The sequence below is a fragment of the Hermetia illucens genome, chromosome 1 (genome assembly GCF_905115235.1).
Source record: "Hermetia illucens chromosome 1, iHerIll2.2.curated.20191125, whole genome shotgun sequence".
Classification (NCBI taxonomy): domain Eukaryota; kingdom Metazoa; phylum Arthropoda; class Insecta; order Diptera; family Stratiomyidae; genus Hermetia; species Hermetia illucens.
Genome location: NC_051849.1, coordinates 156,689,280 through 156,716,095, shown reverse-complemented (window position 1 = coordinate 156,716,095; position 26,816 = coordinate 156,689,280). Strand labels below are relative to the sequence as shown.

The 26,816-nt window shown below is 42.0% G+C and overlaps 1 protein-coding gene across 2 annotated transcripts; it reads left to right on the top strand.

Annotated features, from left to right (window-relative positions):
- The first annotated feature begins 1,277 nt into the window (after positions 1-1,277).
- On the top strand, positions 1,278-11,545 carry LOC119661776 (SPRY domain-containing SOCS box protein 3). Of its 2 annotated transcripts, XM_038071253.1 has the most exons (5): positions 1,278-1,697; positions 1,755-2,105; positions 9,748-10,510; positions 10,722-10,997; positions 11,065-11,545. In XM_038071253.1, exons 3-4 carry the CDS (start codon positions 9,986-9,988, stop codon positions 10,971-10,973), a joined length of 777 nt encoding a protein of 258 aa, XP_037927181.1. In that variant the 5' UTR covers positions 1,278-1,697; positions 1,755-2,105; positions 9,748-9,985; the 3' UTR covers positions 10,974-10,997; positions 11,065-11,545. The 2 variants fall into 2 exon arrangements, with proteins under 2 accessions (XP_037927181.1, XP_037927180.1); XM_038071252.1 differs by having other exon boundaries at positions 1,278-2,105.
- Positions 11,546-26,816: the final 15,271 nt, after the last annotated feature.

The window sequence follows — 26,816 nt, the reverse complement described above, 5'->3', positions numbered from 1 at the left end:
CGAAACCATTAGCGCCATAAAAGCGTTACTGGAGATGGTTCTTTGGAGTTGGTACTTTTTTACCCAATTATTATTATTGTTAAATAGGTAGGAATATGGGATACTTATTCGCCTGGTGGTTACCTCCTTCTGCTGCGAAAATAGTGTTGTATAGGCATGCCTATTGTGTTACTATTAGTAAGTTTATCTGAGCATATATCGGAATGGGACATATTTTGAGGCCTATATTTCATCTAAGCGCACTTTCCTGATTTTTTTCGGATTTTTGGGTTGAGTAGTTTCCGAAAATGAGTCCCACCTCACTTTAAGTGCGTACATTTTGACTCCTTACTCACGCACTTTGCAATTCACGCCAAAACTAATATCAGTTTCGGAAAGAACTAAACGAGACCTTTCATTTGATACCCTACACGACTATATCCGGTGAAAAAAAATTTTAATCCTCCTTTTGCATGTATGGGGAGCCTCCCTTTAAACTCCAACTAAATTTATGTCACTCACTATATAGGTGGGATTTCATAGTTTCCATCTGTCTACCAAATTTCGTTCGGATCGGTTTAGCCATTTTGGAGAAAAGTGCGTGTGGCAGATAGACAGACAGTGAATCGATTTTAATAAGATTTTGTTTTACACGAAAGCTTAAAAATGGCGAACATGATGTTCGGATGATATTACCTTGTCTAGTCTGTGTACACTGCATTCAACGTATATACACTACGAGTTATATACATATGAATGAAACTATTATGTACCCAAATATTCTTACATAAAAAATCAACAAAACCTTTTATACGTGAAGTGCAAAACTTCCGGTTTCCATTGCACGCGCTATGACACATTCCAATAAATATTAACAAACCTAAACATATCGCATTTGGAAAAGGACATTATGCATCCTTAGTTCGCATTGAACGTACGCCGTTTCAAATCAGCAGAGCCTTGAACTTATCTTACAGCAACATGTAGGAATTCGACCCCAAACTTTTCGGTGATATCACCCACCCACCCACCAACGTATGCGAAACTATGACGACAGAAACACTTCAAGGGTTGCCACTATACCTGAACTCACACGCACCCCAATGTGCATCCTATCTGGCCTAATGTACACTTGCGAGGGGACTTCCCCGGCATGCATCGGCACCACTCTTTAACAATGCAAGGTGTCAGGGCGCATGTTCACCATTTATGCATAGCAAAATGTGTTCCGTAGGCTTTCCATACACATTGAGAAAGCCAAAAGTTTTGATAAGGGGTTGGTTATTACGATAACGCTCCCATTCGAAGGGAGAGGACTAAATCCGATTGAAATCATAGACACGCAACTCATACTGTGAAAAGTGGGAAACAGTAGACTCAAATTGTGGTGTTTTCATAGCTAGCCTTATTCGACACGAGAGAATCGCGTTATTCTAGCTTTAGACTATTTCGTGAAATTCGGGCTATTGCTGTTTATCAAAATTTACTTATTTACATTTTAAAATATCTTTAGTTATAGTGGAAATAAATATCAATCTTGATAATAAGTGAGAAGCTTGTGTTCCAATAGTGTTTCCTGAAACGATACTTGGATGTCTCGTTCTTCTAAAAAGCAAACAAACCAGATGTGAAAATGCTGATAGCATAAAATTGAAGTGGATTAACTGAAATAATGCAATTAGTGAGTTCAATTCAAGGAATATCAAATATCTTGGCAGGTAATGTAGCGACTCGAGCATAAAGCACAGAAAGTCATAGAGCGAAATCCACTATAGTCAGAAGAATCGATTAGGAGTTCGACTGTTATCGGACTAAGATTACTAATTCGCATGTGTGGCAGCGGTTACTATGGCAACAACCAATATCAGCTGAAAGCTGGATATTATTCGTCATAGTAAGCTGCTGCCGGGAAACAGGATTCTAAAATAAACTAAGACCAACATATGGATAAACAACAAATCGTTACGTACATAAAAGGAAGGAGGGTGGGGAAGGAGATTGCAATCAATTGAATCCCGAAGCCAACTGGGAATTATAAAATTTCGTCAGGCCAGCGTGGTGCTTTCGAGAAAGGTGGAAGGTCATCGACCCCACTTCAAACAACGCCGTCTTTTAGAAACCCAAAGGTGAGATAATAGTGCAAGTCGAAGTTGATATATCTATGAGTAATATAGAAAACAACCACTACCAGTCTATTTTCGTGAATCATTTTCAAGTTCGATTTGTGAAACAACTCCATACACAGCCCCTTCAAAACTTTCACCATTTTGCTTCATTTTGTCTACGGTTTCAAGGATGCATTTGCTAGATAAACTAAGGTTCACCAGAAGCTGGACGTTTCGGATATAAAAATTTTGTGTTCATCTGGGAAACTTTCTATGCGTACGTTTTTCCATTCGTATATAGCTAATTCAAAATATTCCCTCCAGACTCCCAACTCCATATAAGTTCAATCTATATGATACAAAAAATTAACCTTCTATAACTTTATTATAATTATAGTTGGATTGCCTTCAAACTTTTCAGTGTTATGTCTTATATTATTACTTATACTGTGCCAATTAATGCTATGCTACGATATTGTTAACTCTAATTTGAGCAGATATCATAATCGGATGTATTTTCAAGCCTAAATTTTGTATTATAATTATTCTGTTAAGGGGAGTTCACCTCTTACTGTTTATAGTATCCCTATTAACCATAGTATGCCAAGCAAGCCCATAACCGTCTGGAATTTTAATGTATTCCCTGCTTCCAAGTATGTATTTCAACTGGGGATCCGGTATTAAGTACTCTGCCAGTTGCCCCGACCTATTTTGCACAAATGCCAGACGCTGTCCCAGAACTTGTATGAAGGTTTCCTCACACTCTGCGCAGAACTTACAGTGACTACTGAGTATTTCCACAATAATCCGGAGGTTCTTCTTAAATAGTTCTTTGCGCGCTTCGGTTCGGATCCCCCCTCAACCATTCCACTTAATTTTTTAATGTCACAGCCACGAACCCATTTTCGATTCCACAGAAAGGTCCTGGTCCGTGTAGGGGCGTTCCTGCCCAACATGGTCCGGAATCCAGAGTATCCAGGCCTTACTGTACCATCCGCGGGTGTTCAATCTGTCAAGGCATTCCCATTTCAGGTTGGAGTGCATCTAGTTGTTGCTAAAAGCCTTTGGTCGCCGCTTGACAGTCGCTCAGAAAAGCAATGTTCTGCCTCTTGTAGTCCCTTTGGAAGTTGAAGGAATCGCACCTATCTATGGGGTATATTTCCACCTGGAATATGCTACTGTGCTTACCCATTGGTTCCAAGTACATTTTCCTTGGACCAATTGCCCCGCTTCCTCTGCTGTAAGGGATCCGTCAATATGCCAGGCAATCAGTTGCTACTTTAAGTTGTGTTTCAAACTTCTTATAGAAATGAAACCTCGTTGTCATGTTCTTCTTTGGTATCAGTAATTCGGTAGACCTCCTAGAAAAAATATCAATCTTCCCTCTATTTACCTCCCATTGACACTCTCATCATTGTGAAGATCGCCCTCCTTGCTTGCATCTGTATGTGCAGATAGAGACTAGTTCATCCGAGCGGAACCTCCAGGGATGCCGGTGCGCATGTCTTCACTGCTCCACCGATACACACGCCAGCCAGTCTTTGAAGTTTGTGTAATTACTTGATTGTTTTACTGATTCCAATTGTTTCTGCCCAGATTAACGCCCCATAGGTAATCATAGGCCTAAGTATTGTAGTGTGTATCCAAAGTAGTATTTTCGGAGTGCAATCTTCATTTTTTTTCCTGGTATGGAACTACAAGTCATCGCAGCCCTTGTAGCTTGCCGACAAGTGTATCCTACATGCAGCTTCCGGAGTAATTTTTGGTCTAGTGTAACTCCCAAATATTTGACCCCTATTTCTTGTTTCACCTCTTCTCCACTGTCAGAATATCACCCTCCTCCTCTGACATGTTGCTTTCCTATAAGTCACTGTCCACCCTGAGCTCTAGAAGATCCAAGTCTAAGTCGTCCAGCTTCCCCTCTTCATTGGACAGCAGGTCTACTTTCATGCTTTATCCCAGTGGAGAGCGGATGATATGCAGTTGTCCGTTAGCGTTTAAATCCAAAAAGCTTTCTAAAATCCGAGTAAAGAATAAATTCGAACATCATTCCCTCGTCTGTGATGATTACGACGGGAACACCAAAGCGCGAAATTCACTTTCGACAGAGGGCCTCAACACATGACTGTATTACAATTTTCTTCAGAGATATTGCTTCATTCTAGCGCGTAAACCGATTAATGATCGTGAGGCAATACTTGTCGCCGTGCGATTCTCGCAAAGAGCCTATAATGTTCGCACGTATAGTGTGGAAACGCTTTGTTGACTCAGGTATACACCTACTGGACTACTGGAGACTTGCCGATTCATTGTCCAAATGGCTCTGAAGAACTGCGCCATCTCTCTGGGCCACAGCGATTGCGAAAAATAAACTGCTGCTGGGATGTTTATCTCAGAAATCCGGGACAAAGCATCAGTGACTAAGTTATCTTTACCAAAAATTAGAAGTTTATGGTACGTGAATACAATGAATGACCTGCCTTCTGCTAATAATTCACAACCGTAGGCACTGTTACTCCATTTGAGCATGATTCAACTGTTTTGAGAAAAAACCCAACTATTGCCAGCTTTGGTTCACTATCTGATGAAGAGCAATGCCTATTGGTATTTCTAAGATATCAACGAGCACAGTTCGGGGTGTATCCTGCTAAAGGAATGCCAAAAACGCAAATGCTTCGGTTTCTGGAAACCACACAACCTCCCGCGATTCTTTAATCCTAGAACGAGACAGAAAGACGTTAAATAAAGCCTTGTGGTTAGCAGCTTTGGGCAGGAAATGTCAATAGAAGTTCATTATACCCAAGGACCTTCTGAAGTCTTTGACAATCTTAGGTAGCGGAAAATTTGCGATAGGATGTACCTTGCCTGGGTCGAGTTTTATGCGTCATGCAAATCTCTGCGCTGCATCATACAGGCTAAAAGTTATGGACACGAAAAGTCCGAAAGGTATGCAAATTGTTGTCTTTGAAATATCTTTTGAGTCACGGGGATTTAATGGTAAGCCTTGGCGAGATCCAAGGTCAAGAAAATACTAAATAATGCGCAAGGCCTTCGATGAGAGGAACGAAGTACCAGTCCAGAATCATCTGAACATTCAGGCCTCTGTAATCTCGCATATGCGAGGAAATTGGGGAACTAGTAGTGTTGATATAGTATTGAAAATCACATTTAACTAGCTGAGATATTCTACATTCGACAGGAGTGCGTGAATGCGTCGGTCGGCAACGTCTTCAAAAATGAAAAAATTGAAATTTCTCCTGATGACCTAAGAGAGAGGTTATATGGTCTATTAGAGACCTATGGTACATATCCACCGGCCCATAGTGACACAGAAAGTCTGCGCCTAAGATGGGGACACTGATGTCAGCTAAAGTGAAGTGAAACGAAAAAGTCCTACGCAAGTCAAGACTCATATCTACTTGCCTAACTTGTGATGGGTATTGCGTCTGTCACCGCTAATTTCAACTGCTGAGGAAAAAGCTTATTGGGTCTGGAGACGAGGAGGGCCAAGCGCGTCATCAAGGGGATCGTACACTGTAAGGTGACGTGTCGCTGCGCGGCGAACTCAGGTTTTTGGATTCGCGGGAAAAGTATATGGGCTGGTACATTTAGTGATCTTATCTGCAAACCTCCAGTACACACCGGAGTTCGATGGGGCTCGCGGCGGGGGGCCACACGGACGTCCATTTCTCGAAACGGACGCCGAATGTGAGCACGATCTTTCTCTCTCTCTTTCTAACGCAAAGCAGGGAATACTAAAAGTGAATTCTTAACCCCCAAAATCATACTGATCGATCAATTAATAACGAATACTATCGAATGCCTCATCTACTCCCTGAGATGACTGGATAGTAGACTATAGTAACTCATCCCTCCTCCTTTCTGAAAGGAGCTTGGTACAATATTTATGGTAGTTCCACCAGCGTGATTTTATTTGCTTTATGATTCTGCGCCATTATTATGCGAATTTTAGAGGGACAAAGTTGAGACCAGCGAATTTCTCTACAATACCTTCACCTACCTGACCTTGCTTATCTGGTAGTCAAAGCGATATGTAAGCGCTTTTTGACGGATATTTCTTGAGTATTAAGGGATATTATGTGATGGATTTTATGCTGCGACCACCAAAGCCGAATTTGTCTACCATGTATATCACCATTTTATCACTTCTACTGCGAAGAAAGAATTTCATTGCCGATATCGGGGAAAATGAAAAGCATTACCCACTGTGCATTGCATTCTTGCAATGAACAGGCGTTTGACCGTGTGCATCGCAAATTCATCTGGGCTTGCATTAAGGATACATCTAGTTTCAAATAATAAAAAAATTGTTTTTTCTTATTGACTAGTGTTTATATTTTTATTTTTGCAAATACCGATATTTCGGGAAAAACTTGTTCACTTCATCATTGCTAACAAGTCTGCTCATCCATGGGTTTATTAGCTATATTTATACTAATCTAAATCTATACTATATAGTATACTATTCTAATTCTAATTCTAACACTTTCAAATCGTCGGCGCTTATTTTATGGCCGCATTCCACGATATGTTTAGCCACCATAGATTTTGTAGGTTTTCGGAAGTACTTGATAGCAGAGTGCCTCCTTCGTATGCTCCCTAAATCTAGTGGTTACCAGCCTTTCCGTTTGTCCGATATACGCCTTCGGACAATCTGAGAAAGGGATTTTATATATACCGCTCATCTCCTCTACCGTTTTTCGGTCCGTTTCCCTAGCCACCTGGGGTTTTTCCACGATCAGTGTAACCCCGTATTGAGCACGAATATCTTCATTTCGGAAGTAATCAAGGCATGTTAAGCCACTAGTCCAAAGCAAAATCTTCATCTCCATTACCGCAAGGCGCCATTCATTGTCTTTTATAGCCGGGCAACACTAAGAATCGCAGAGGGCGGACGACACTGTGGAAAATTTTAGATTTGAGATGTTCGTTAATACATCGATCGCAAAAAACACACACACTTGATGAAGTTGCGTTAATTCGTGAAGCAATTTCATAACGCAGTTCTCCATTGATAGCATTGACCCGAGATATTTTAATCGCTCAGTTCTGGGCAGGTCACTGCCGCTGACAGTGATAATGCCTGTTTTATAGTCGGTCGGTTATGTCGGTCATCAAAAACTCAATTTTATTCAAATTCAATCTGAGAGCGTGTTTTTGCTATTAGACGCTAGGCAAACATGATCTGCATAAAGTACTGTGTAGGTCGCTGGACGTTGGATATCCCGTGTGACGCGGTCCTTAACAAGATCAAAGAGAAGTGCTGAGAGGGCGCTCCCTTGATCGACACACTTCGAACTTTACTTTCGGATCGTGGTAGAGCAATTGAACTCAGGGCACGAGTTCTTCTTGCACTAAGGGTTATCGTAGAGCATACCAGATGAGTTCGTGTGGCACACGGTCCAATGCATTCTCTAGATCCAGAAATGCAATGTAAATAGAGCGATGCTTCTCTCGGTGTTTCTCCATGAGTAGCCGCGCAGCGTGTATTGCGTCAGTAGTTCTGCAGTTCTTGACAAAATCCGGCTTGATTCACGGTTATTTCAACGATTTCGCGAATACAGTTGTCAACAATGCGTTCAAAATCTTCATGTTATGGCAAAGTAACCGGATCGGACATTCTGCTTGACTACCTTTTCTCCATATTGGAACTGTAGTACTTTCTTGCCAGTCAGATGGTATTCTACCTTCCTGAATAACCCGATTAAAGGATTTACTGATCCACAGTGTTGAGTTCCAGCTCCTCACTTTCCAGAGCTCAGATGCGATGTCGTCAGGTCCTGTTGCTTGCCCCGATTTCATTCATTTTGTTGCTTCCTCGACTTTAGTAGCGCTGGAAAGTGGAATTACTCCAAATGTTGGCAATGCTTGTGAAAGGGGAGGATGAAAAATTTTTTCCATTGAAATCTGCTCGAAATATCCCCGGCATCTATCCATCGCGGCTCGTCGGTGGGTTAGCAAAGTACCATGAGTGCATTCGTGTCGGCTTTTAACAAGTCACTCTCGTTATTCCGAGTGTTCAATTTATCGTAAAGATCTTTGTAATGGACCGCTCGATTAATAGCGATCACTTTCATTGTTTCTATGTTGGCATACTTGCGAATTTACCAATTTGCCAGCGTTTTACCGTTGAGAAACTTGTGACAGAAACGTTTCTTCATTGCAACTTCGTCATTTCAAAGCCAAGTATCTCGGTTGATGAACCACTTACCTGGCTTGGTGACATTGGCCGCTTTGTGGATTGTGTCTTTAATTTGGTTCCATGATTCTTCGACATTCGTATTTCTTCTTTTGTTCCACGAAATCGCCCCCATCTAATGTGCGGCGGGCCAGTGTATTCTTTACGCTGTGTTATCGTTGGTTTGTTTCGCAAAACGGCGATTAACCGTTGATATTAGGATGCGATGGTCTCCTTGAGAACAGCTTTGCAGTTAGTGGCAATAGTAAAATGTCGGCATCTTATGAGAATATAGCCGATTTAAGTTTTACTGTTCCTACTATAAAATATAGGAAGATGAGACCATTTATTCCCAAGTACAAGATCATGAGTGTCTGCAAAGTCGACTATACGCTCGCTAATGAGGGCGTTCCGAACCTTTTTCCCTAATAGCACCTGTCGCCGTCTGCCTTTCCACCCACATCACCTTGAAGGTCGCCTGCAATGATGATATAGTCATCATCAGGCACGTTACAGACCTTTACATCGAAAAGTTGCCAAAAGACATCTTCCTCGGTATCAGATTTTACCTGTACGCCGTGACGAAGTGAATACTGCGAACAGAAATATAATGATGGGCTTCATCAGCCGATCATCAAATCGTTCAACTTCTTTAATGGCATTACAGAAACCACTTGAGATGATAATGCCAATACCGTATTGAGTGTGCGGGCTACCAAAATAGAGAAGTTTATAAAAATTGTTACCGCATTCTCACTCTATGTCGCAGTTTTTGGCACCAGACTATCGGGTTTTCTTATAGAGCGCAGATATCAACACCCCTTTTCTGTAGGGCTCTTGGTCACGCTGCTCCCAGGGCAGAGATGAGGCAGCGTCCGATAATTTGCCTCTGCCCTGGTAAGAAACCGTAAAGCCGTCATCGCCTTACATTTTTTTTTCTTGCGAGTTCTTCAGCCTTTCCAGTAAAGGACGTGGAGACACATATTTGTTTTGCTCGAACTAATTTACATATGTCCCGACGCCGTCCATGCGTCAAGAGCTCTTGCCCCGTTTCTCGGCAACATCGCGGCCCGTCCTGCTTCGCCCACTGAAGTCAACGCCCTAACATTTCTCCAAGTCATAGGATAGTACAAAGTAAGTTGTTTCAAACCCTCCTCCTTTATCAGCGGCCTTGCCTATATTTCTTCACACAGAAACCTAGCGTTGCTCAATTGTCATTGGCACACCTACAAATGTTGTATATTCTATTCTCAAACTGAGTACAAAACATAAGCCCAAATCTATTACCTACATGCATACGGTGCCCGGTTGACCATCATTTTTTCGAATCTGGCCGAAAATTCTCTGGAAGGATTCATATTGAATATGATGAACAGGAATCCTGTTCTTTACCAAAAACTTTTGAAAATGGATTATACAGATGCATTTGAACAGAATTCACTATTTAATTTCAATCTTTTTCAGAATAACAATGTACACATTCAAAATGAAATGCACTTCATTTAGAACGAGATAACAAGGAGCTGGAGATATGGGTCACCACTGTTCCAGTTAATATTAAAATTGCACATATCCCTGACAACCCGGTAACACAAAACTGTATCCAGTCATTTACCTGCAACCATTCATTCACCTGTAACCACTTACGCGGAAGGCGCCATCTCGCCTACACCTAAAGCACAAACGAAAAATAATTGAAACAATGTCTCAGAACAGTAACAATAACACAAGTGCATCAAGTAGCGAGGATGAGGACGACAAACCCTTGAAACATGGTTGCGAAGACACTTGGACGTGGAGTAAACGATATCGATCCAAGGAAGTTGTCCTTAGCGGTGCAAACAACAGAACCGTTCATTTTCACCCCAACTGGAGTAAAGGGACTGCTGGTGTACTGGGTAAACGACCCCTAAACAACGGACGTTTCTATTGGGAACTCCACGTGTCGCAGCGTGTTTTCGGTACAAGCATAATGTTCGGAATCGGAACAAAGTATGCCAGATTGCATGCAAATTCATTCATTAATATGTTAGGGGAGGACGAGCAAGGATGGGGGCTATCACATAAAGGTGTCCTTTGGCATATGGGAATAGCACTGCTGTACACGAAGAGATTCAAGGAAAATAAAGCTACAATTATTGGAGTGCTATTCGATGGGATTGAAGGGACGTTGACATACTATAAGGATGGCAAGTGCCTGGGGATTGCATTCAGAGGGTTGGATAAGGTAAGTGAAAATTATTCTGCCACTTTTGAATTTATAACGAAGAACATTTGCATTATATGCACTTTGGGTGTGGAGAATTTTACCCCGGTTGTAAGGGCACACCCTCCCCCCTTCTTTTGATATTATTAATAAACGCTAATCATTCCCATCCAACTTACTAAGCTTTCATTCAAATCCAAATCGAGTTCAAAGTATCCAATATCCTTTCCAGGTCAAAGAGCCACTCTACCCTATTGTCTGCTCAACGGCCGCTAAAACTGAAATGACTTTGAGGTCAACTCGTCGAGACTTTGTGAATCTTCAAGATCGATGTCGGGCGGAGATTATTAAGCATATAAGAAATCAATGGGATCTGTTGCAATTAAAACTTCCACCGGCTATTCGTGAGTATCTAGCGGAAGGATACAATGACATGAAACCACTTCGACCTGTAGATAATTATGACGTCCTTTACGATTTTTAGATTAGATACTTTACTTATATCAAGGTAAGAAGTCTTTGGCGAAGAAACAAGGGTAGTTTACTAACTTTAATTTATCCTTTCTTTTTTTCAGATGAAATTTTCCCATCGAGATTCGATTCTCTTGGATTCCAGGTACTTACAGAAAAGTTATCGAAGAAGAGTCGAAATCAGAATATGTAACTACATCTAAATATAAGGATAGCATTTAAGTTTTAGTTATTTTCAGAATCTGCTAATATTATGACGTCAGCAGAGGCTAGTCAGTAGTCCATATAAGTTTTTATTTTCTATCGTTATCAGTTTACTGTTTTCCCATTAAATCATTAGAATGTGATTTGATGAAATATGAGTCAATCTAGTCAAAACAGAATTAATTTTAAGTACCATCCCGTACAGGAAGTTAGTTATTGATAAAGTAGCGTTATTTTCAAGTAAACGTAAAATAGGTCATTGAAGTAAGAGAGTTCTTAGTATTTTATGTTTTGCAAATGGCAATGTAGGGTTGAAAAGCCGAAAAAAAATTTCCCACGAAGTTTAAAAATTGGCTTCACATCACTCAACCGCACTATGTTCTTTTTAAGGTTTTGTGTAAACACAAAACCTTATTAAAATCGGTTTACCGTCTGTCTGTCTGTCTGTCTGTCCGTCACACGCATTTTTCTCGGAGACGGTTATAGTGATTGACACCAAATTTGGTAGAAAGGTGGGAACTGTGAACGCTCACACATACAGTGAGTTACATCCTTTTACGTTGAATTTAAGGGGGGGTCCCCATACATGCAAAAGGGGGGTGTACAATTTTTTTTCATCACATATAGTCACGTGGGGTATCAAATTAAAGGTCTCGATTAGTACTTTTCGAAGCCGGTCTTAGTTTTGACATTTCTTGGAAACGTGGGGAGTGCGGGGGGTTGAAAGTGATCATTTCTTTAAGGAGGCCATTCTCAGAAACTACCAAACCGAAAAATCAGAAAAAAATCAGGAGGCTGCCACCATATGGTGCCTTGGCTCCGAAATACCTTTCATACCGATATCTGTTCAAAGAAAGTTAATAATAGTATATTACTATAATTTTTTGTAATCGGCTGGAAACCCCCCTTAAATTCATCCTAGCGGCACGAAATTCTGTACTGATGTAGGCTATAATGTAGAACATGATCATACCAAGTTTGATGGAAATCGCACTATTACTAACAAATTTATAATACGTCGAAGTTGTTGCTTCTTTGAAAATTGAAGACTAACAATGTCAATATCACCCGAAAGTGGACATATGCATATATTACGTGCTACGTACTAAGAAATACACAAAACCTTTCGTACCTGAAGCGTCCAGCTTTCGGTTTCCCGACTTGTTTTTTCGGGCTTATAATCGGAAAAGCTTCCACCAAAATCAACACAATTATAACGAATCTCAATTTCCAGATAATCGTTATCTGGCAACTACCACAAAATATTTCTTGCAAGGGCCATCAGTGGCTTACTCTTGACTTTCTCAATGTTGGAAGTGGTGCTTCTTTTTAAAATAGTTTCTGTTTTTGAAAAAAACATGATCGTGTGTCATGGAATCCTAAGAGTAGTTAGGATCTAAGGAAAAAGAAATCTTTTTCTTCGAGCGCCAGTTTTCCTGTATGGTGTTGCCTACACCCTTTTAATATTTAGAGTTTAGAGATGTTCGCCTCGAAATGAACACTGAGTTTTCAGCTTCGTTTCACCTTTCATCAGCAAATTAGCTTTGAGTTGTTTAACAAATTACTCTCGAGTATCTTTGCCGCTCCCCCACCAAAGGAAGTGAAAAGGAGCCATCCAAGCTCAATCTTCTCCGCGAGAAGAACAATCCAAACATAATATAATGAGGTACTTCTCAAGATCTCCCTGACGATATTGTCCGGAAATAGCCAATATCACTACTTTGTTGGATCATCCACGGTGCTTCCGATCATCCACGGAGTTTCCGATGAGCCTGCTTCCGGATCCGTTCTCCTAAAAGAGGTGCCATTCATTCAGTGTATAGCGTCGTACCTCAAGAACAACCACCACTCTTGCGTTCCTTAACAAAGAGGGTGATGGGGATCATTCTCGCATATAGCATCAGAGCCAACAGCCTTATCGATTGCTTTTTTGAATACCTCGAAAAAAGTTCATCTTTCAATCGGACGTTAACCCAAGTTACCTAGCCGTTGAATTCGCTCTATAATCATCTCGCTGATAGCCACGGTTTTCTTTTCGGTCAAGATGATTACTTTGGTTTTTTCTAATGTAAGGTTGAAACTGTAGGCAGCCATCCATCCGCTCACCCGTCCCTTATGCCAAGCCTACTTTGCGCGTATTCAACAGTACGTCCGGCAACAAGTATCCGAGCATAATTTGCATAACCAACCGGACGTAATTCTTCTCGCATGTTAAGTATTAGCAGGCTATCAGGCTAAAAGCATTGCAGGGATCCGGCCCTATACTACCCCCGCCGTGATCCCCATACTCCACTTGCACTCCAGTATTTTATAGAGCAGGGAGCGTAAGGAATAGCCCAGCTCACGAAAAGAATCTTCTAAAGTTTCTGCCCATACTACAGAATTGAGTACATCTGGAACAATTAGCGCAACGAGGAACACTACCTTATTACTTGCTCCCGAGATGAAGATCACATTTGCCCGCTTCCATGTTGCTGGTATGTGTCCCAAGGCTATACTGTACTACCTACTCCGTGTGATTTCCGTAGTTTAAGACTCCCCACTGTTCATATTTCTCTGGTTTCCGAGCTTGCCCTTTTTGTTGTTTTTCCTCTCTCTGTCTGTTAATGGGATATCAGACAAAATATTACTGTCCTCCGCCGTAGGATAGAACCCTGGAAATAAATTTTGAGAAGAAGGTGTAACATGCCCTCATTCTCTATAAATGTATCATCTTCTTTCGCAGGCAAAGAAAATTGCTCTATCCTTAGCTACAACCTTGTATATCCTGGATGCTTCTGCCGTTGAGGTGATTGACGTCTTCGGATGGCTGTGGTTAGAGCGCTAGGTTGTCCTAAGGAAGTTTACGACTCATCTTACTAGTGACAATGAGATTTATATCATGACTGGAGTTGACTCAGCTGTGAATCAGAGTAATAATCACTGCCGAGCGCAATGCTGACCACGTCACCTCCTAAAGGGTATTGTAATCTTGTATTGTACCGTTACGACCTTAAATCCTCTAACACTTTTGAGAACCCTGATCCAATTGGATTGTCGCGCCAACGATGATTATAATTCTATTTGCGTCAATCATAACTCTGTTGAAATAAAAAATAGATTTTCGTCTGCTACCTGCAGTCCATTTCCATCCTCGCGGCTTTGGGAACGTAGACTTTCATCACTAATGCTGCCGCTGTATCGTCAAGACTTCTACTACCTATCATCCTGTCAATTTGAAAACAATGGACGGTGTGCTCAATCGCGCAGTCTCCCAGTATCAGGCCTGATCATAAGTTTCTAGGTGATTTCCTACTCGTCGGGGTGAGTATTTGATCCGGAAATGATCTGTGTAGAAATACCCTTGAAGGCACCGGGTCTCCTTACTCCTACCTTAGCCACTTCTTGGGTTCGGATTTAGGTTTCTTGGGAGCACTCCCCATTTATGGACTGATCTTTGCTGCCCCTTTCTTCTTCAATTCCACCATTGTCGACTTAGCTCTATCCTGAGTCTTCTTGTGTCCCTTTTTCTGTTCTACATAGACCTTCCTTCAAATATTCAACCTACTTTTTAATACCGCATCACTCACGCTTGTTTTTTTTCTGACATCTGATATGCTAATTTTGTATTTTTGCTGGTCCTCGTCATGTGGACTTCGCAGCAAAGTAATGACGATTTCGGCTTTGTTGCCTGACTTCTTAACATTTTTTTCTTAGGTGCTAGCACTTAGTTATTAGTATTGGCCCTTGGACCTTATGCATCGCTTTAATTACAGTTTGGGGACTCGATTGTTTATTGTTGTTTTTGTTCTTTGTACGGTTGTAACTCAAACGAGTATGGAGCTAAGATGTCGGCCGTATAGTAACTTCCAATACCATGGTAAGTTCAGGTTTACTTACTAAGACGACCAGATCAAGTTCCGTTCGAATGCAATCAGTTACACCGGCGCCGTTCAAATAACAGCCTGAATTGGTGGAAAGGGGTTTTCGACTAGCCAATCTACATTCCTAGCATTTTGTTAATAATAGGATGAGCTCATACAGGGGGTTTTCGACGTAATTTTTGGAGAGAGATACCAACTTTCTTTCTTCGTTCCAACTGCGCAAAAGTATTAATTGGTAAGGTGTTTCCCGCTAGTTGAATGCTGCAAAATAAGCAAAAATCTACTAAAATTCCCCTCAATAATTGAAAAAAAATTAGTATCTTCCCTTTATTAAATTTAGATATTTTTCATATTTAGGTACCTACATTGTCGTTGCTTTTATATAAAAAAATATTTATTTGCGAGTTCTGTAAGATTCGACTTTATTAGTATAAATCAATTGCTAATTACGTTCCTGTAGTCGCACAAATCTAGATACTTTTCTATCTCTAATAATTAATTTAATAAATTTACTGAATAATTTGTATTAAATGAGAAACGAGAACTACATAAAACATCATCCCGTGTAGCTTCATAGTGCCATTGTTAGCGAAGAAAATTCATTTAAGGGCAAGTCTTTGTACTGCTTCGAATGCGGCCTAATAATTTGTGAACTATATTCGGATGCAAAAAAGATATCTACATATGTATTTTCGATATAAAATTATTCTCGGCGGAATCTAGAAAGGCAATCTTTTGAACTTAGTAAAGCAGAGCAAAGCTAGATCCAAATGTAGCGTAGTTTTTGAGGAGTAAGAAATAACTAACAACGTTTAAAACACATGCAAATTTCAAAAAAATGTGTCCTATAAATCTGCATCTGTTTTAAGCCAAGCTGAAGTGTGTGATTTAACTAATAAAAACTTAAGTCCATAACTTGTTAAGTCTCGTAATGATAAAAAGTATTTATTTCATACGAATTCTCTTAAGATATTGCAATGAATTTATTTTTGTATGTATTTAGATTAAGGAAATTCCATACGGTTAAGTAGCTAAATTTGATATGTGAAAAGTACGCGCATCAGTTTCGTGATTATTTAGTTACACAAACTTTTGATTGTTCTGTTTTTATAATATTTCGCTTTTCCTTTTCTCAGAGAGAAGAGAATCAATTTATAAAAATTAACGAGCGTTTTCTAGGCCACAAATGTGCAATAATGAGATAAATTCGATCAAATTGCATTAGAAGAAAATTTAAAGTGACAAGATTGAATTTGAAGCTTTTCGGGACGAATTTTGAGAAGAAAATGTAATGTGATTTGTCTATTCTGTTTTTCAGTTAATTTTTAAAAATAATTTTGGTGTTGTTTTTGTTTTAATAAGAGAAATTGTGAACATTGTAAGTGTCGTAGACTAAGACCTGAACAAGTGTGTACCTATTACATGAATCTAAAGCTGAAAATAAATGTTTATTTTAAACATTAAAAATTGTTTCTACTGAGATACACAAAAAAAGCTACCAGTTGGCAACAACAAGCCACTGCGTTAAGCCAGCTTTGACCTCCTAATCGGTGCTCCATTAATTAGTACCTGTTCTCTATCCGATCACAAGAGGATTTCGTCATTTGCACCTTCTAACCTGAAATGTTTATAGTTCTAAGATGAACTTAAAAGGAGTTTGCAGTAAATATCCAAAATATAATAATATACCAAGCGGGCTGAAAAGTTCGTAGGCTACCTTAGGAAAAAACATTTGTAATCAAATTTGATTTTATTATTCAATACGCCTTTAAGGGTGATGCAGCGATTATAGCTGTCATACAATTTTTCGATACCATTTTTACAGCGCAATTTGTCTTTAGCCTCAAAATAGGCCTCAATTTCGGCAACTACCTCTTCATCGGGCTAAATTTCTTTCCAGTGAACAGTCTGTTGAGGTCTGAGAACAGTAAAAAGTCGCTGGAAGCCAGATCTGGGGAACCTTGATAGCCGACTGTTGCATCTTTGCAAACTTAGGAATCGGTTGCCCATAATTGTGAATAGAGGATGCAAAATTTTTTTTTACAGAATGTGGCCATGTGGGGTTCCAATTAATGAGGGTTCAAAAAATGACCCGCAAAAAGTGTAACAGGTCTCGTTCTCAGAACCCATCTAACCGAAAAAATTGAGAAAAATCACAGTGGTGTATTTAAACGAAATCTAGGGCTCAAAATGCATCCCGTTCCGATATCTACACAAATAAAGTTAATGAGAGTATATTAGCAAATTTTAGAAATTTTGCCGGAGGAAATTTTGAGGTGGAGGAGAGGCAAACCCTCTGAGCACTCACACCTTAGTGGTCGATTATACTCGATTCTCCCATCTAACGGAATATCCCGGATTCATTTATGTATCGCAGGATTTCCGTTAGTGGATGTGATGCTATCCGCTGTAGTTGAAGCACATCAGCACCAAAAATCTCATGTCTGATGCGTCCGTAAGCGGGGCACTCACATGTTCCGTAGATTCCGCTTCCTCATTACAGGATGGACACGTATCATCTTGGATAATTCCTATTCTGAACATACGCCCAGCTAGTAAATTATGGCCAGTCAGAATGCCCACAATACTTCTGCAACTCTTCCTGCTTTTCGACAGAATAAACTTTGTAGTATGTTTGTTTGGTTCTGACAGGAAGAGTTTGGTCTGTCTAGCAACATTAAGGCTTCGCCACCAGTCATTATGGGAAGCTTGTTCCCAGTTTTTGATAGCAGCATCACTCAATGCTACCCCTAGCCCAACTGCTGGTTCCGGTTCGGGCATGGGGAAATTTGAAGCCTCTTTTGCTAAGGCATCCGAGATGTCATTTCCCTCTGCACCACAATGACCAGGTACCCAGAGTAAATCCACCGTATTGAATCTAGAAACAGAATTCAATCGGTTTCTACATTCCTGAACGACTTTTGAAGTGATCAAAGTACTACTCAACGCCCTCAATGCAGCTTGACTATCGCTACAGATTGCGATGCGCCTGCCCTTCAACTGCCCGTCAATCATCCAGGCTGCAGCCTTTAGGATCGCATACACTTCAACCTGAAAGACCGTTGTGTATTGCCCCAAAGGAAAAGCCCACTTCTTGTTTTTATTCGAGAAGTAGGCTCCGGCTCCTGAACCATTTTCTGTCCTTGAGCCATCGGTGTAGAAGACGTCAATGTATCCTGACACGCATTCTTCTGGTTCGTCCAAGTTTTCTCTCCATTTCAAGATAACATCATATCTTCTACCAAACAGATGTACGGGGATTTGAGAATCGGAAGGCATCGCGAAAACTAGATTCAGTTCTCTCAATGACTCTTCCTATGCTTTGTGCACTCCACGTCCATTGTTTTCCCATAGATCTAATCGAATTATTCCATGAGCCGCTCTCATTCCAGTGCTCTGAATAAACAAATCCAAGAGCTGCAAATTGAGTAATGCACTCAGAGCTACGCCGGATGTGGTGCTCATGGCACCGGCAATACCCAGACACACAGTTCTTTGCAGTGTGGCAAGTTTACAGCGAAAATTATTCTGTTTCACCTTAACCCACCACATCGAACATCGGCCTAATGATAGCAACATATATCCACATTACTACTTGAGGCCTCAGTCCCCATGTCGAGACAAAGGTCCGCCTACACAGCCCATAAGCTGTGAGAGCTCGTTTCATCTTTACCTTTACATGTTTGTTCCAAAGAAGCTTCTTGTCTAGAATAACTCCCAGATATTTCACTTCTTATCTCTGAAAGGCAAAGCCTATTCAGTTTCCTCCTTTTTGTAAATAATACCATTGTGGTTTTATTTGAATTTACTGAAAGTCCATGCCTGAGGCCCCAACTGTCAATCAAATCAACGGCGCGTTGTGTATTTCTACGCACTATTCCGAGATCTCGACCAACAACCAGTACAGCCACGTCATTCGCATAAGCTTGAACGCGTATTGGTAGATTTTGCCGTTCACATAGTAGTGAGTTGATCAGCATATTCCACAGAATCGATAGCACACCTCCTTGAGGGCAACCTTTCGTCGCTTCGGTTGTCAGGTAGCGATCAACACCTACTTCAGCCCGCAACAATCTCTGCGTTAGCATAGCGTAGATCCACTTTCTTAGAGTTTCGTCAACACCGTGCTCTCTGGCGGCATCACAGAGCTTTTGGGAGCGCACACAGTCAAAAGCCCCTTCAATATCCACAAACACCCCCATCGCGTACTCACCCTTCAGAGTTGCATCCTCTATCTTTGAAACCAAAGAATAAAGAGCAGACTCATAGAACTTTCCACGTTGGTAAGCATGTTGGTTTTCATGTAGGAGGTGCGACTTTAGCGCCTTCTCGTGAATGTGACGCTCAACTAGTCTCTCCAGACATTTCAGCGAAAATGATGTTAGGCTGATTTGTCTGAAGTTCTTTGGATTAGAATAGTCATCTTTCCCAGGCTTTGGTATGAAGACTACCTTCATCTTCTGCCAAGAAGAAGGCACGTAGCCCAGAGCAAGACATACTCGAAAAGTATTTCTTAGAAGTTTCTCTAAGTGCTCTATACCCTCCTTTAGCATCGCTGGGTAGATGCCATCATACCAAGTACTTTGAAGTGTTCAAATGATAGTATAGCAGCTCTCGCTTTTTCATTAGTAACAACCGCCCTCGCAGTGTCTCAATTCCCCTTGCAACACCTTCGTGTTGAAAGGTTTGCAGAAACCGCCAATTTTCTTCTTCCCACTTCTGACACCTGTTCTCCCGGGTGGTGTACTTCAAAGAGAGTCTGTATAGAGTCAACTCTGGAGTTCGTGAAAGTACCATCCGGTTTTCTAAGAGAGCCCAACTTGGCCCACTCATCCTTATTAAGGACTCTGCACAACCTAGAAGTCTCCCTTTCACCTTCCAGTTGCTCACAGTATGCTCCAAAAGAGTCTAGTTTCGAACGTTTTAAGAGCCTCTTATATTCACGCTGTGAGTTCCGGAAGTTTACCCAGTCTTCATCTTTATTGCTTTTACAAGCACGATTTAGAAGTCGTCTGGTTGATTTCCTGAGTCTCTGCAGTTCTCGGTTCCACCAAGGAACCGTTTTACCACTTTGGCCTCGGGAAATAGGACAAGCCTCTCCAAAGCACTCTAAAAGTGTGCTATTCATAGTTTTCAATTTATCTTCTATCGTCAAAGGAGTCCTTAGTCGCCTAGGGAGCTCAACTTTGTCGCCAAGAAGTTCATTGAACTTTGTCCAATCCGTTTTCCTAGGATTCTGTCTTTGTATTACAGGCTGTTCGTTTGTAATAGTTAGACTAAATTCTAACTAACAGTGATCTGAGAGTGAGACTTCATCTAGTACTCGCCAGTTTCTAATCAACTCTAACAACTTTGAAGTGCAGATTGTTAGGTCAATTACTTTACTTCTTCTTGGCCCCACGAACGCACCCTACATTCGCGGTCATCAGACAGCTGAAGTGATAAAATCAAACAGCTTCTCTCCTCTAGGATTATATTTGCTACTGCCCCAACAAATATGCTAAGCGTTCGCATCACAACCTAGTAAGAGTTCAAGGCCACTTGATCCTGCATATACTACCAGATCTCTTAGTTCTTCCGTCGGCGGAGGGCATAAAGAATCATAGGGTAAGTAGGCAGAGGCAACTATAACGTTTCTCCTCTTACCATTAACCTGGTATTGTAAGTTGACCGCAACAAGGTCCTGTGAACAGAATTGTCTCAGCATGGTTGCGTCTAACAATTTTGACATCAGAACGCAGACCCTCGGCCTCGAGGATCTTTCATCGAAAAAGATCCTGGTCCCTTTGACTGATCCAATGCCACAGATTCTGTTAAAATGAACCCATGGCTTTTGAACCAGAAAGAACCAGCCTTGCCGCCAGTAGATAGGAAGAAGCTTTGACATGCTGCAGGTCGATTTAACTAACTCTTATGTTTGTAGCCATAAGTGGAGCCTAATACGAAAACCGCCGCTAAATGAAAAGTCTGCTGCGTTCAGTGTCGATCTCACCGGGGTTACCAGCATGTCCTCACCTTCCACCGAAAGTTCCGCTTTCTTGCGTCCGATTTCTCTGGATATCGCCACACTAAATGGTGTAGCAACGTCCATGTCCTCATTCGCAAGAAACTTCGCCTTCTTTCGCAGTACCTTCCGTTGTCGTCGGCTAGAAGCCCTCCCAGATTCACGGAGTCCGGGCTGCATAGATCTATTTTCACATACCGTCGTTAGACCAGTTGCGTCCAAATTACCAGCTCTCTCTCTTCTTATGTTTTTCCGGGTACAGGCGGAGGAGAAAGTTCTGACAAGCAAGCCTGTAGTCCCTTCTCCTTTGCGGCTGAAGTTTCCTTCTGCCGAGCCTTCCTCCCCCTGGAAGAGTTGGGTAACAGTGTAACCGACCGACTGGCCGTAGTCAGATTTACAGTCGCTCTCATTAAAGGAGATGCTGTACTATCCTCTTTGGCTGACCGCGTGGTAGACACCGGGTGTAGGTTTTCTCCGTGGGGAACGTAAATTAGGTGAGGCCTCCAAAATCCGTGCCTCAGCCACGACCTGATTTCTCAGAGTCGCGGGTGGATTCGAAAGTTACAATCTACTATAGTAGCCAGACCGTTTGTTCCCGATTGTTTTTGTTACGTACTATCGTTGTGTCCATCCCAGTAGTCAGGCAACATACAGGGCGATCAAAACGAAATTTGTCTAGTGTCACTAACACCAGCTTCAACAATGTTAAACTTGATGAAAGTGGATTTTGTAACTCGAAATCTCTGGCTTGTTCGTCCGCTAGAAGCTCGGAAGTGGTGTCCAATGGGATAGAAATTAATTCCAACTTGGATGAAACATCGGCAATGATATTCGATTCAGCGGAGACTTTCTCAATTCTCGTCGTAAATTGAGAAATGGACGAGAGTGGCCTACTTTATGTATGAGAAGCCTTCTCGGTTTTCAGGTGGAAGGCATAAACTAATGGTTTCACCTCAAAATCAGCACTTCCAAAAATGTGTAGGAAATGACGAATACTGGCGTATATAACAAGGAGTTCGCGGTCATATATAGTATCATATATAACCTCTCCGTTCGAATCAGCTTCTGTTGCTAAGGACAACCTTCTGCTCTACCACTGATCCTACTGCATTAGATGCATTGGTGACAAACGTTAAAGGTGCGTTCGGTCGAGAATGGACGAGTAACGTTGCTTCAGCTATCGACTCTCTACAACGTTGGAATGTTTCTTCAGCTTCAGTTGACCACACGATAACAATATTCTTGGATCCGCAAAGTAGTTCGTTCAATGGTGCTTGATGATCAGCTACCTTCGAAATAAATCGGCGATAATAATTTAAAGTCCTTCGAAGATATAGCAAGTGTTGATCAGCGTTTTCCGATGCTACAAAGATGTTATCATTATAGCAAACACAGCAGTCAAGTCCTTGAAGTACGTCGTTCATAAAACGTTGGAACGACTGGGCAGCGTTCCGAAGACCGAGTCCGAGTCAAAAAGGCCGAGCGTTGTGACGAAAGCTGACTTTGGAATGTCTGATTCAGCAATTCAAACTAAATAGTAGGCTTTCAACAGATCAATTTTGGAGAAGATCGTCTTCCCAATCAGCCTGGTGGCGATGTCCTGGATACCGGTCAGGTTTTATAGCTACTTTAGGCTTCCTGTAGTCGCCACATGGCCTCCAGGTACGATCCTTCTTCGGCACCCCAAGGCTTGTCTAAGGACTTTTTGAAGGGTGACAGAAACATTTCTTCATTAAAAATTTGAATTCAGCCTTGGTAATAGCCACCGGTAAGGCGCGGTGTAAAGTTTCGGAGCTACTCAGCAACGCAACGGCGGGCCAGGCATTTTTATGTGAAGAAACACTCGCTTTTCACAGTTATTTGGGTGGCTGGATTCAACACGTTCGAGAATTCTTGTAGCAATCTATAATAACGAGAAACACCTACGACTGATGAAATTCCTGCATAATTGACAGCCCTCGAAAATCCTTCTGAGATGTTTTCAATCTCTGGATCTATTACGCAGCGATTCCTCATATCTATTAACAAACTGTAGTGCTTGAGCAGATTGGTGCTAAGGACAGAGCGAGAGACGTCGGCGACACAGAACTACCAAGTGAATACACGACTAAGGCCTAAATTAAGTGTCAAACTTTCTTAACCTATGCCCTTATGATGGTGTCATTCGTGGCATAAACGATACTGATTGAAACTTCCAATACCTGTGTTTCCGTGCAACAACAGATACGTCCGCTACGATATCAACCAAGAAAATTGAGACGCGTATCAGTGCCGAAGATATGGAGGCGGTTTTGTGACGGCTTGCTGTCAACCGCCAAATTGGCAGCATCGAAACTAGTTTTTTGCTTGATCTGCCTGCCACGAGCATGAATCCTAGCATCGACGCGCAGCAGGTTCGAATGTATTATGGTAGTAACACCATGAAGATTGATCGACTTTCCGGGATGGCTCAAATTGTGCAATCTACTGCGCTGAAGTTTATCGTTCGACTTCCGAACGTACACCAATTCTTTCCTAATACTTCCATGCGAAGATGATGCTGTCGAAGAAACAGCGTATTTCCATCATCCCTAGTTCAAGACCAACTAACAGCTCTCTATTTTCCGCTTCTTCCGACAATGCAAATGCGCTTATGATGAGTGCCTTGAAAGCATTGTATTTTCCTTCTGCTGGAGAAAATTGGTGCTCTGAGGTGGCGGTGAGGAAGATGGGGCGGCAACCCTATCGGCCAAACCAAAACCAAGTGGCCGAGGAGAACCTCCATAGTGGTGGCACCGGGAGACGCTGTACTCACTTTGGTTTGCCGGCCGTTATGCGGTCTAATCAGGACGATCAGACCCGAGTCTGCACGGGGACTCATCTGAAGTGGCAAATTGGTCACGAATTCTTACCAGGGGTATACTGGTACCATGGGAACCGGGAAAGCCCCTGGGCTCACATACTTCGGGTGAACTCCTGTTGTATGTGAGGACAGCTCGGTTATTTGCGGTTGGCCCCCCTGGTGGGAGTTTCATGGTGGTTGTGGTTGTCAAGCGAGAAGAGACCTTCAGGCCTTGACGTGGTGTTGCGTATCAACACGGGTGCCGCACTCCATAGTTCGGTAGAGATTTAGATAATTCTTGCATCCACCAGTATGAATGCTAAGCCATGCACTTGGTATAGACTTGTACCGTTGTTGCTTGTCTCAGCGGGGCTCTGATTGTGGTCACAAATTCAATCCGTGTCTTAAGAGGACCGTAGGATTAAGTCTCACGGCAGGTACCTACGTTAAACACCATGGACGCAACTGCTGGAGAAAATGCCACAATGTCGCCCACTTGCACCAGAATGTTGGGATCTAAATCATTGACGGCCTTGTCAAATTTGACATCGTCCTTTGCGATTTTGAATGTTCGGAATTGGGCTTTCAGGTAACCGGTATAATGAATGCCGCAATAATCGCAGCTAACAGAGGTCCTGGAGATGAAGCATCAACAAATGATCAACCACCTGAAGAATGTTACCATTGTTGCAGCCAGAAAGGCACTAGGGCTCAGTCGCAAAAAAAGTCGGAACGACTGGTTCAGCACCAGGCAATTCTGTACTCTCCAAGACCAGAGGGACGGTTGGAAACCTGTCACGAACTTTCCCGAGTGGAGAAGCGACTTCACAGACAGGTCTGTAAACTCTGGCTGTGAACAAGTCAACAGAATTAAGCGTCCTCCAAACACAAAGAGGAAAATTTGATTTCCTACCATATGGACATAGTAGAGCGATGAGTTGAGTACTTTGATGACTGCTTGACAACCAAAATATCGGCGAGTTGGAGGTCCCGCTAACTGAAGACGACGGGCAATTGCTGCCACCATAATGCGTAGAAGAAACAGTCTGTGTAATCCATCGACTTAAAGACCATAAGTTTAGGGATGGAATTAACTGCACCAAGTGGTTTATCAACTGATGCTCAAGGTGTGGGACAGCGAATCGATGCCTGATGACTGGCATTATTTGTCCTATATATAAAAAGCGGGATATCACACAGTGCAGTAATTATAAAGGTATCACGTTGCTGCATACTATCTTGCTAGAACGGATAGCCCTATACGCCCACAACATCATCGGCCCATACCAAATAGGCTTCATTCCAAAGAAATCAAGAATAGATCAGATTTTTTTCTGTGCGTCAAGTGAAAAGAAAACTGTGGAATAAGGCCATGGTTGGCCATGGAATATGATTGGTTGGACCATCTGCACACGGCCATGAGAGAATTCGGTATCCCGATGAAATGAATAAGACTGACTAGGCTGACCCTGCCCAATGAACGAGGCCATATGAAAGCAACAGAATCACTCTTGAGACCATTCAACATCAACAACCTTCCCTATCACGTATCCTCTTTAACATGGCCCTGGAAAAAGTGATCCACAATGTTGATGTTTATGCGGGAGGTACCATACTCTTATTGATTTTTGATGTTGACATTATGGGAAGGACAACCCCAGATGTACAGTGTAGCTATATCCAGATCGAGCAGGCGACCATTGGCGCGAGATCTTGGGTTGCACATTAATGACGGCACGATGAAGTATATGTTGTCAACGTCAGCACTAAAAACCAAAGAGACAAAAGTATTAAATGAGACCGTTGATAACTTCTCCTATCAAAATCACAACCGATAACAGCTTAAACGATGACATTCGCACACGGTTGGTGGAGCCTATTTCAGCTTACAAAAACTGTTTCACTCGAAACGTCTCACCATTGGGTCAAAGATCTTACTGTACAAGACAATGATCTTGCCAGTCCTAATGTGTTCCTCGGAAACTTGAGCTCTTAGTAAGAAAAATTGTGAGCTCTTTGCCGCGTTCGAGAAAAGAATCCTCCGAAGAATTTTTGGCCCCCTACATGAGGATAAACGATTCCGTAGCATACATAACAACGAAATCTGTGCGCGATTCCATGACCGTCCAATTGTGGATAAAATCCGGCTCAACAAGTTGCGTTGGGCGGGTCATTTAATCCATATGGATGAGAATGATCAAGCTCGGAAAATCTAAAAGGGCAATATCTTTAGTAGAAAAAGAAGGCGCAGCAGACCCTGCCTCAGATGAGCGATTGCGGAGCCCAGGCGGTTGGACAATTTTTAGGGATATCGAATTGGTGAACCTCGGCACAAAACCGGGATGTTTGGAGTTCCTTACTAAGGCAGGCCTCGATCGGATACCGGTTTTTGCGCCGTTGATGGTAATTATGAACGACTCGCCAATCGATATGGGGCGCAGGGTCGGGATTCTCTTTCTAGTTCGGATGATTACTTTGGTGTTTTCCAACACAAAGTTGAAACCAAGAGTAGTCATCCATCCGCTTAGCTGTCGCACCAATATTCGATAATGCATTCGACAACAAGGACCGCAACGTCATCTGTATAATCGACCAGGCTTTTCTGGCACATCGAATCTTACCAGACTATCATAGAAAACATCCCAAAGGTCCGGCCCCAGTATGAATCCCTGCGCTACCCCCGATGTAACCTCCATCCTCCTCATATGGCAAGGAGAGGTTTCTTAGATAATCCCTCAATATCCGTAAGAGATGGTGGAAAGTACTAGTTTGTGTGCCTTTCGATCTTACGGAATGAAAGCCATTCCTAACATTAAGTGCTATGAAGAGTACCACCCATCGAGCTTGGCGGCTATGTGCCTCCGCTTGATGAACCCTATTCCCGACTAGCATGACAACATCCACTGTGGATCCCTCTGCTCTGAAACCAAACTGTCGTGGGGATAAGTCTGCGGCACCGCATAT

Coding starts and splice junctions, on each gene's coding strand:
- LOC119661776 (XM_038071253.1), top strand. CDS start 9,986: ATGTCTCAGAACAGTAACAATAACACAAGTGCATCAAGTAGCGAGGAT. Junction 10,511..10,721: donor CATTCAGAGGGTTGGATAAG/GTAAGTGAAAAT, acceptor TATCCTTTCCAG/GTCAAAGAGCCACTCTACCC.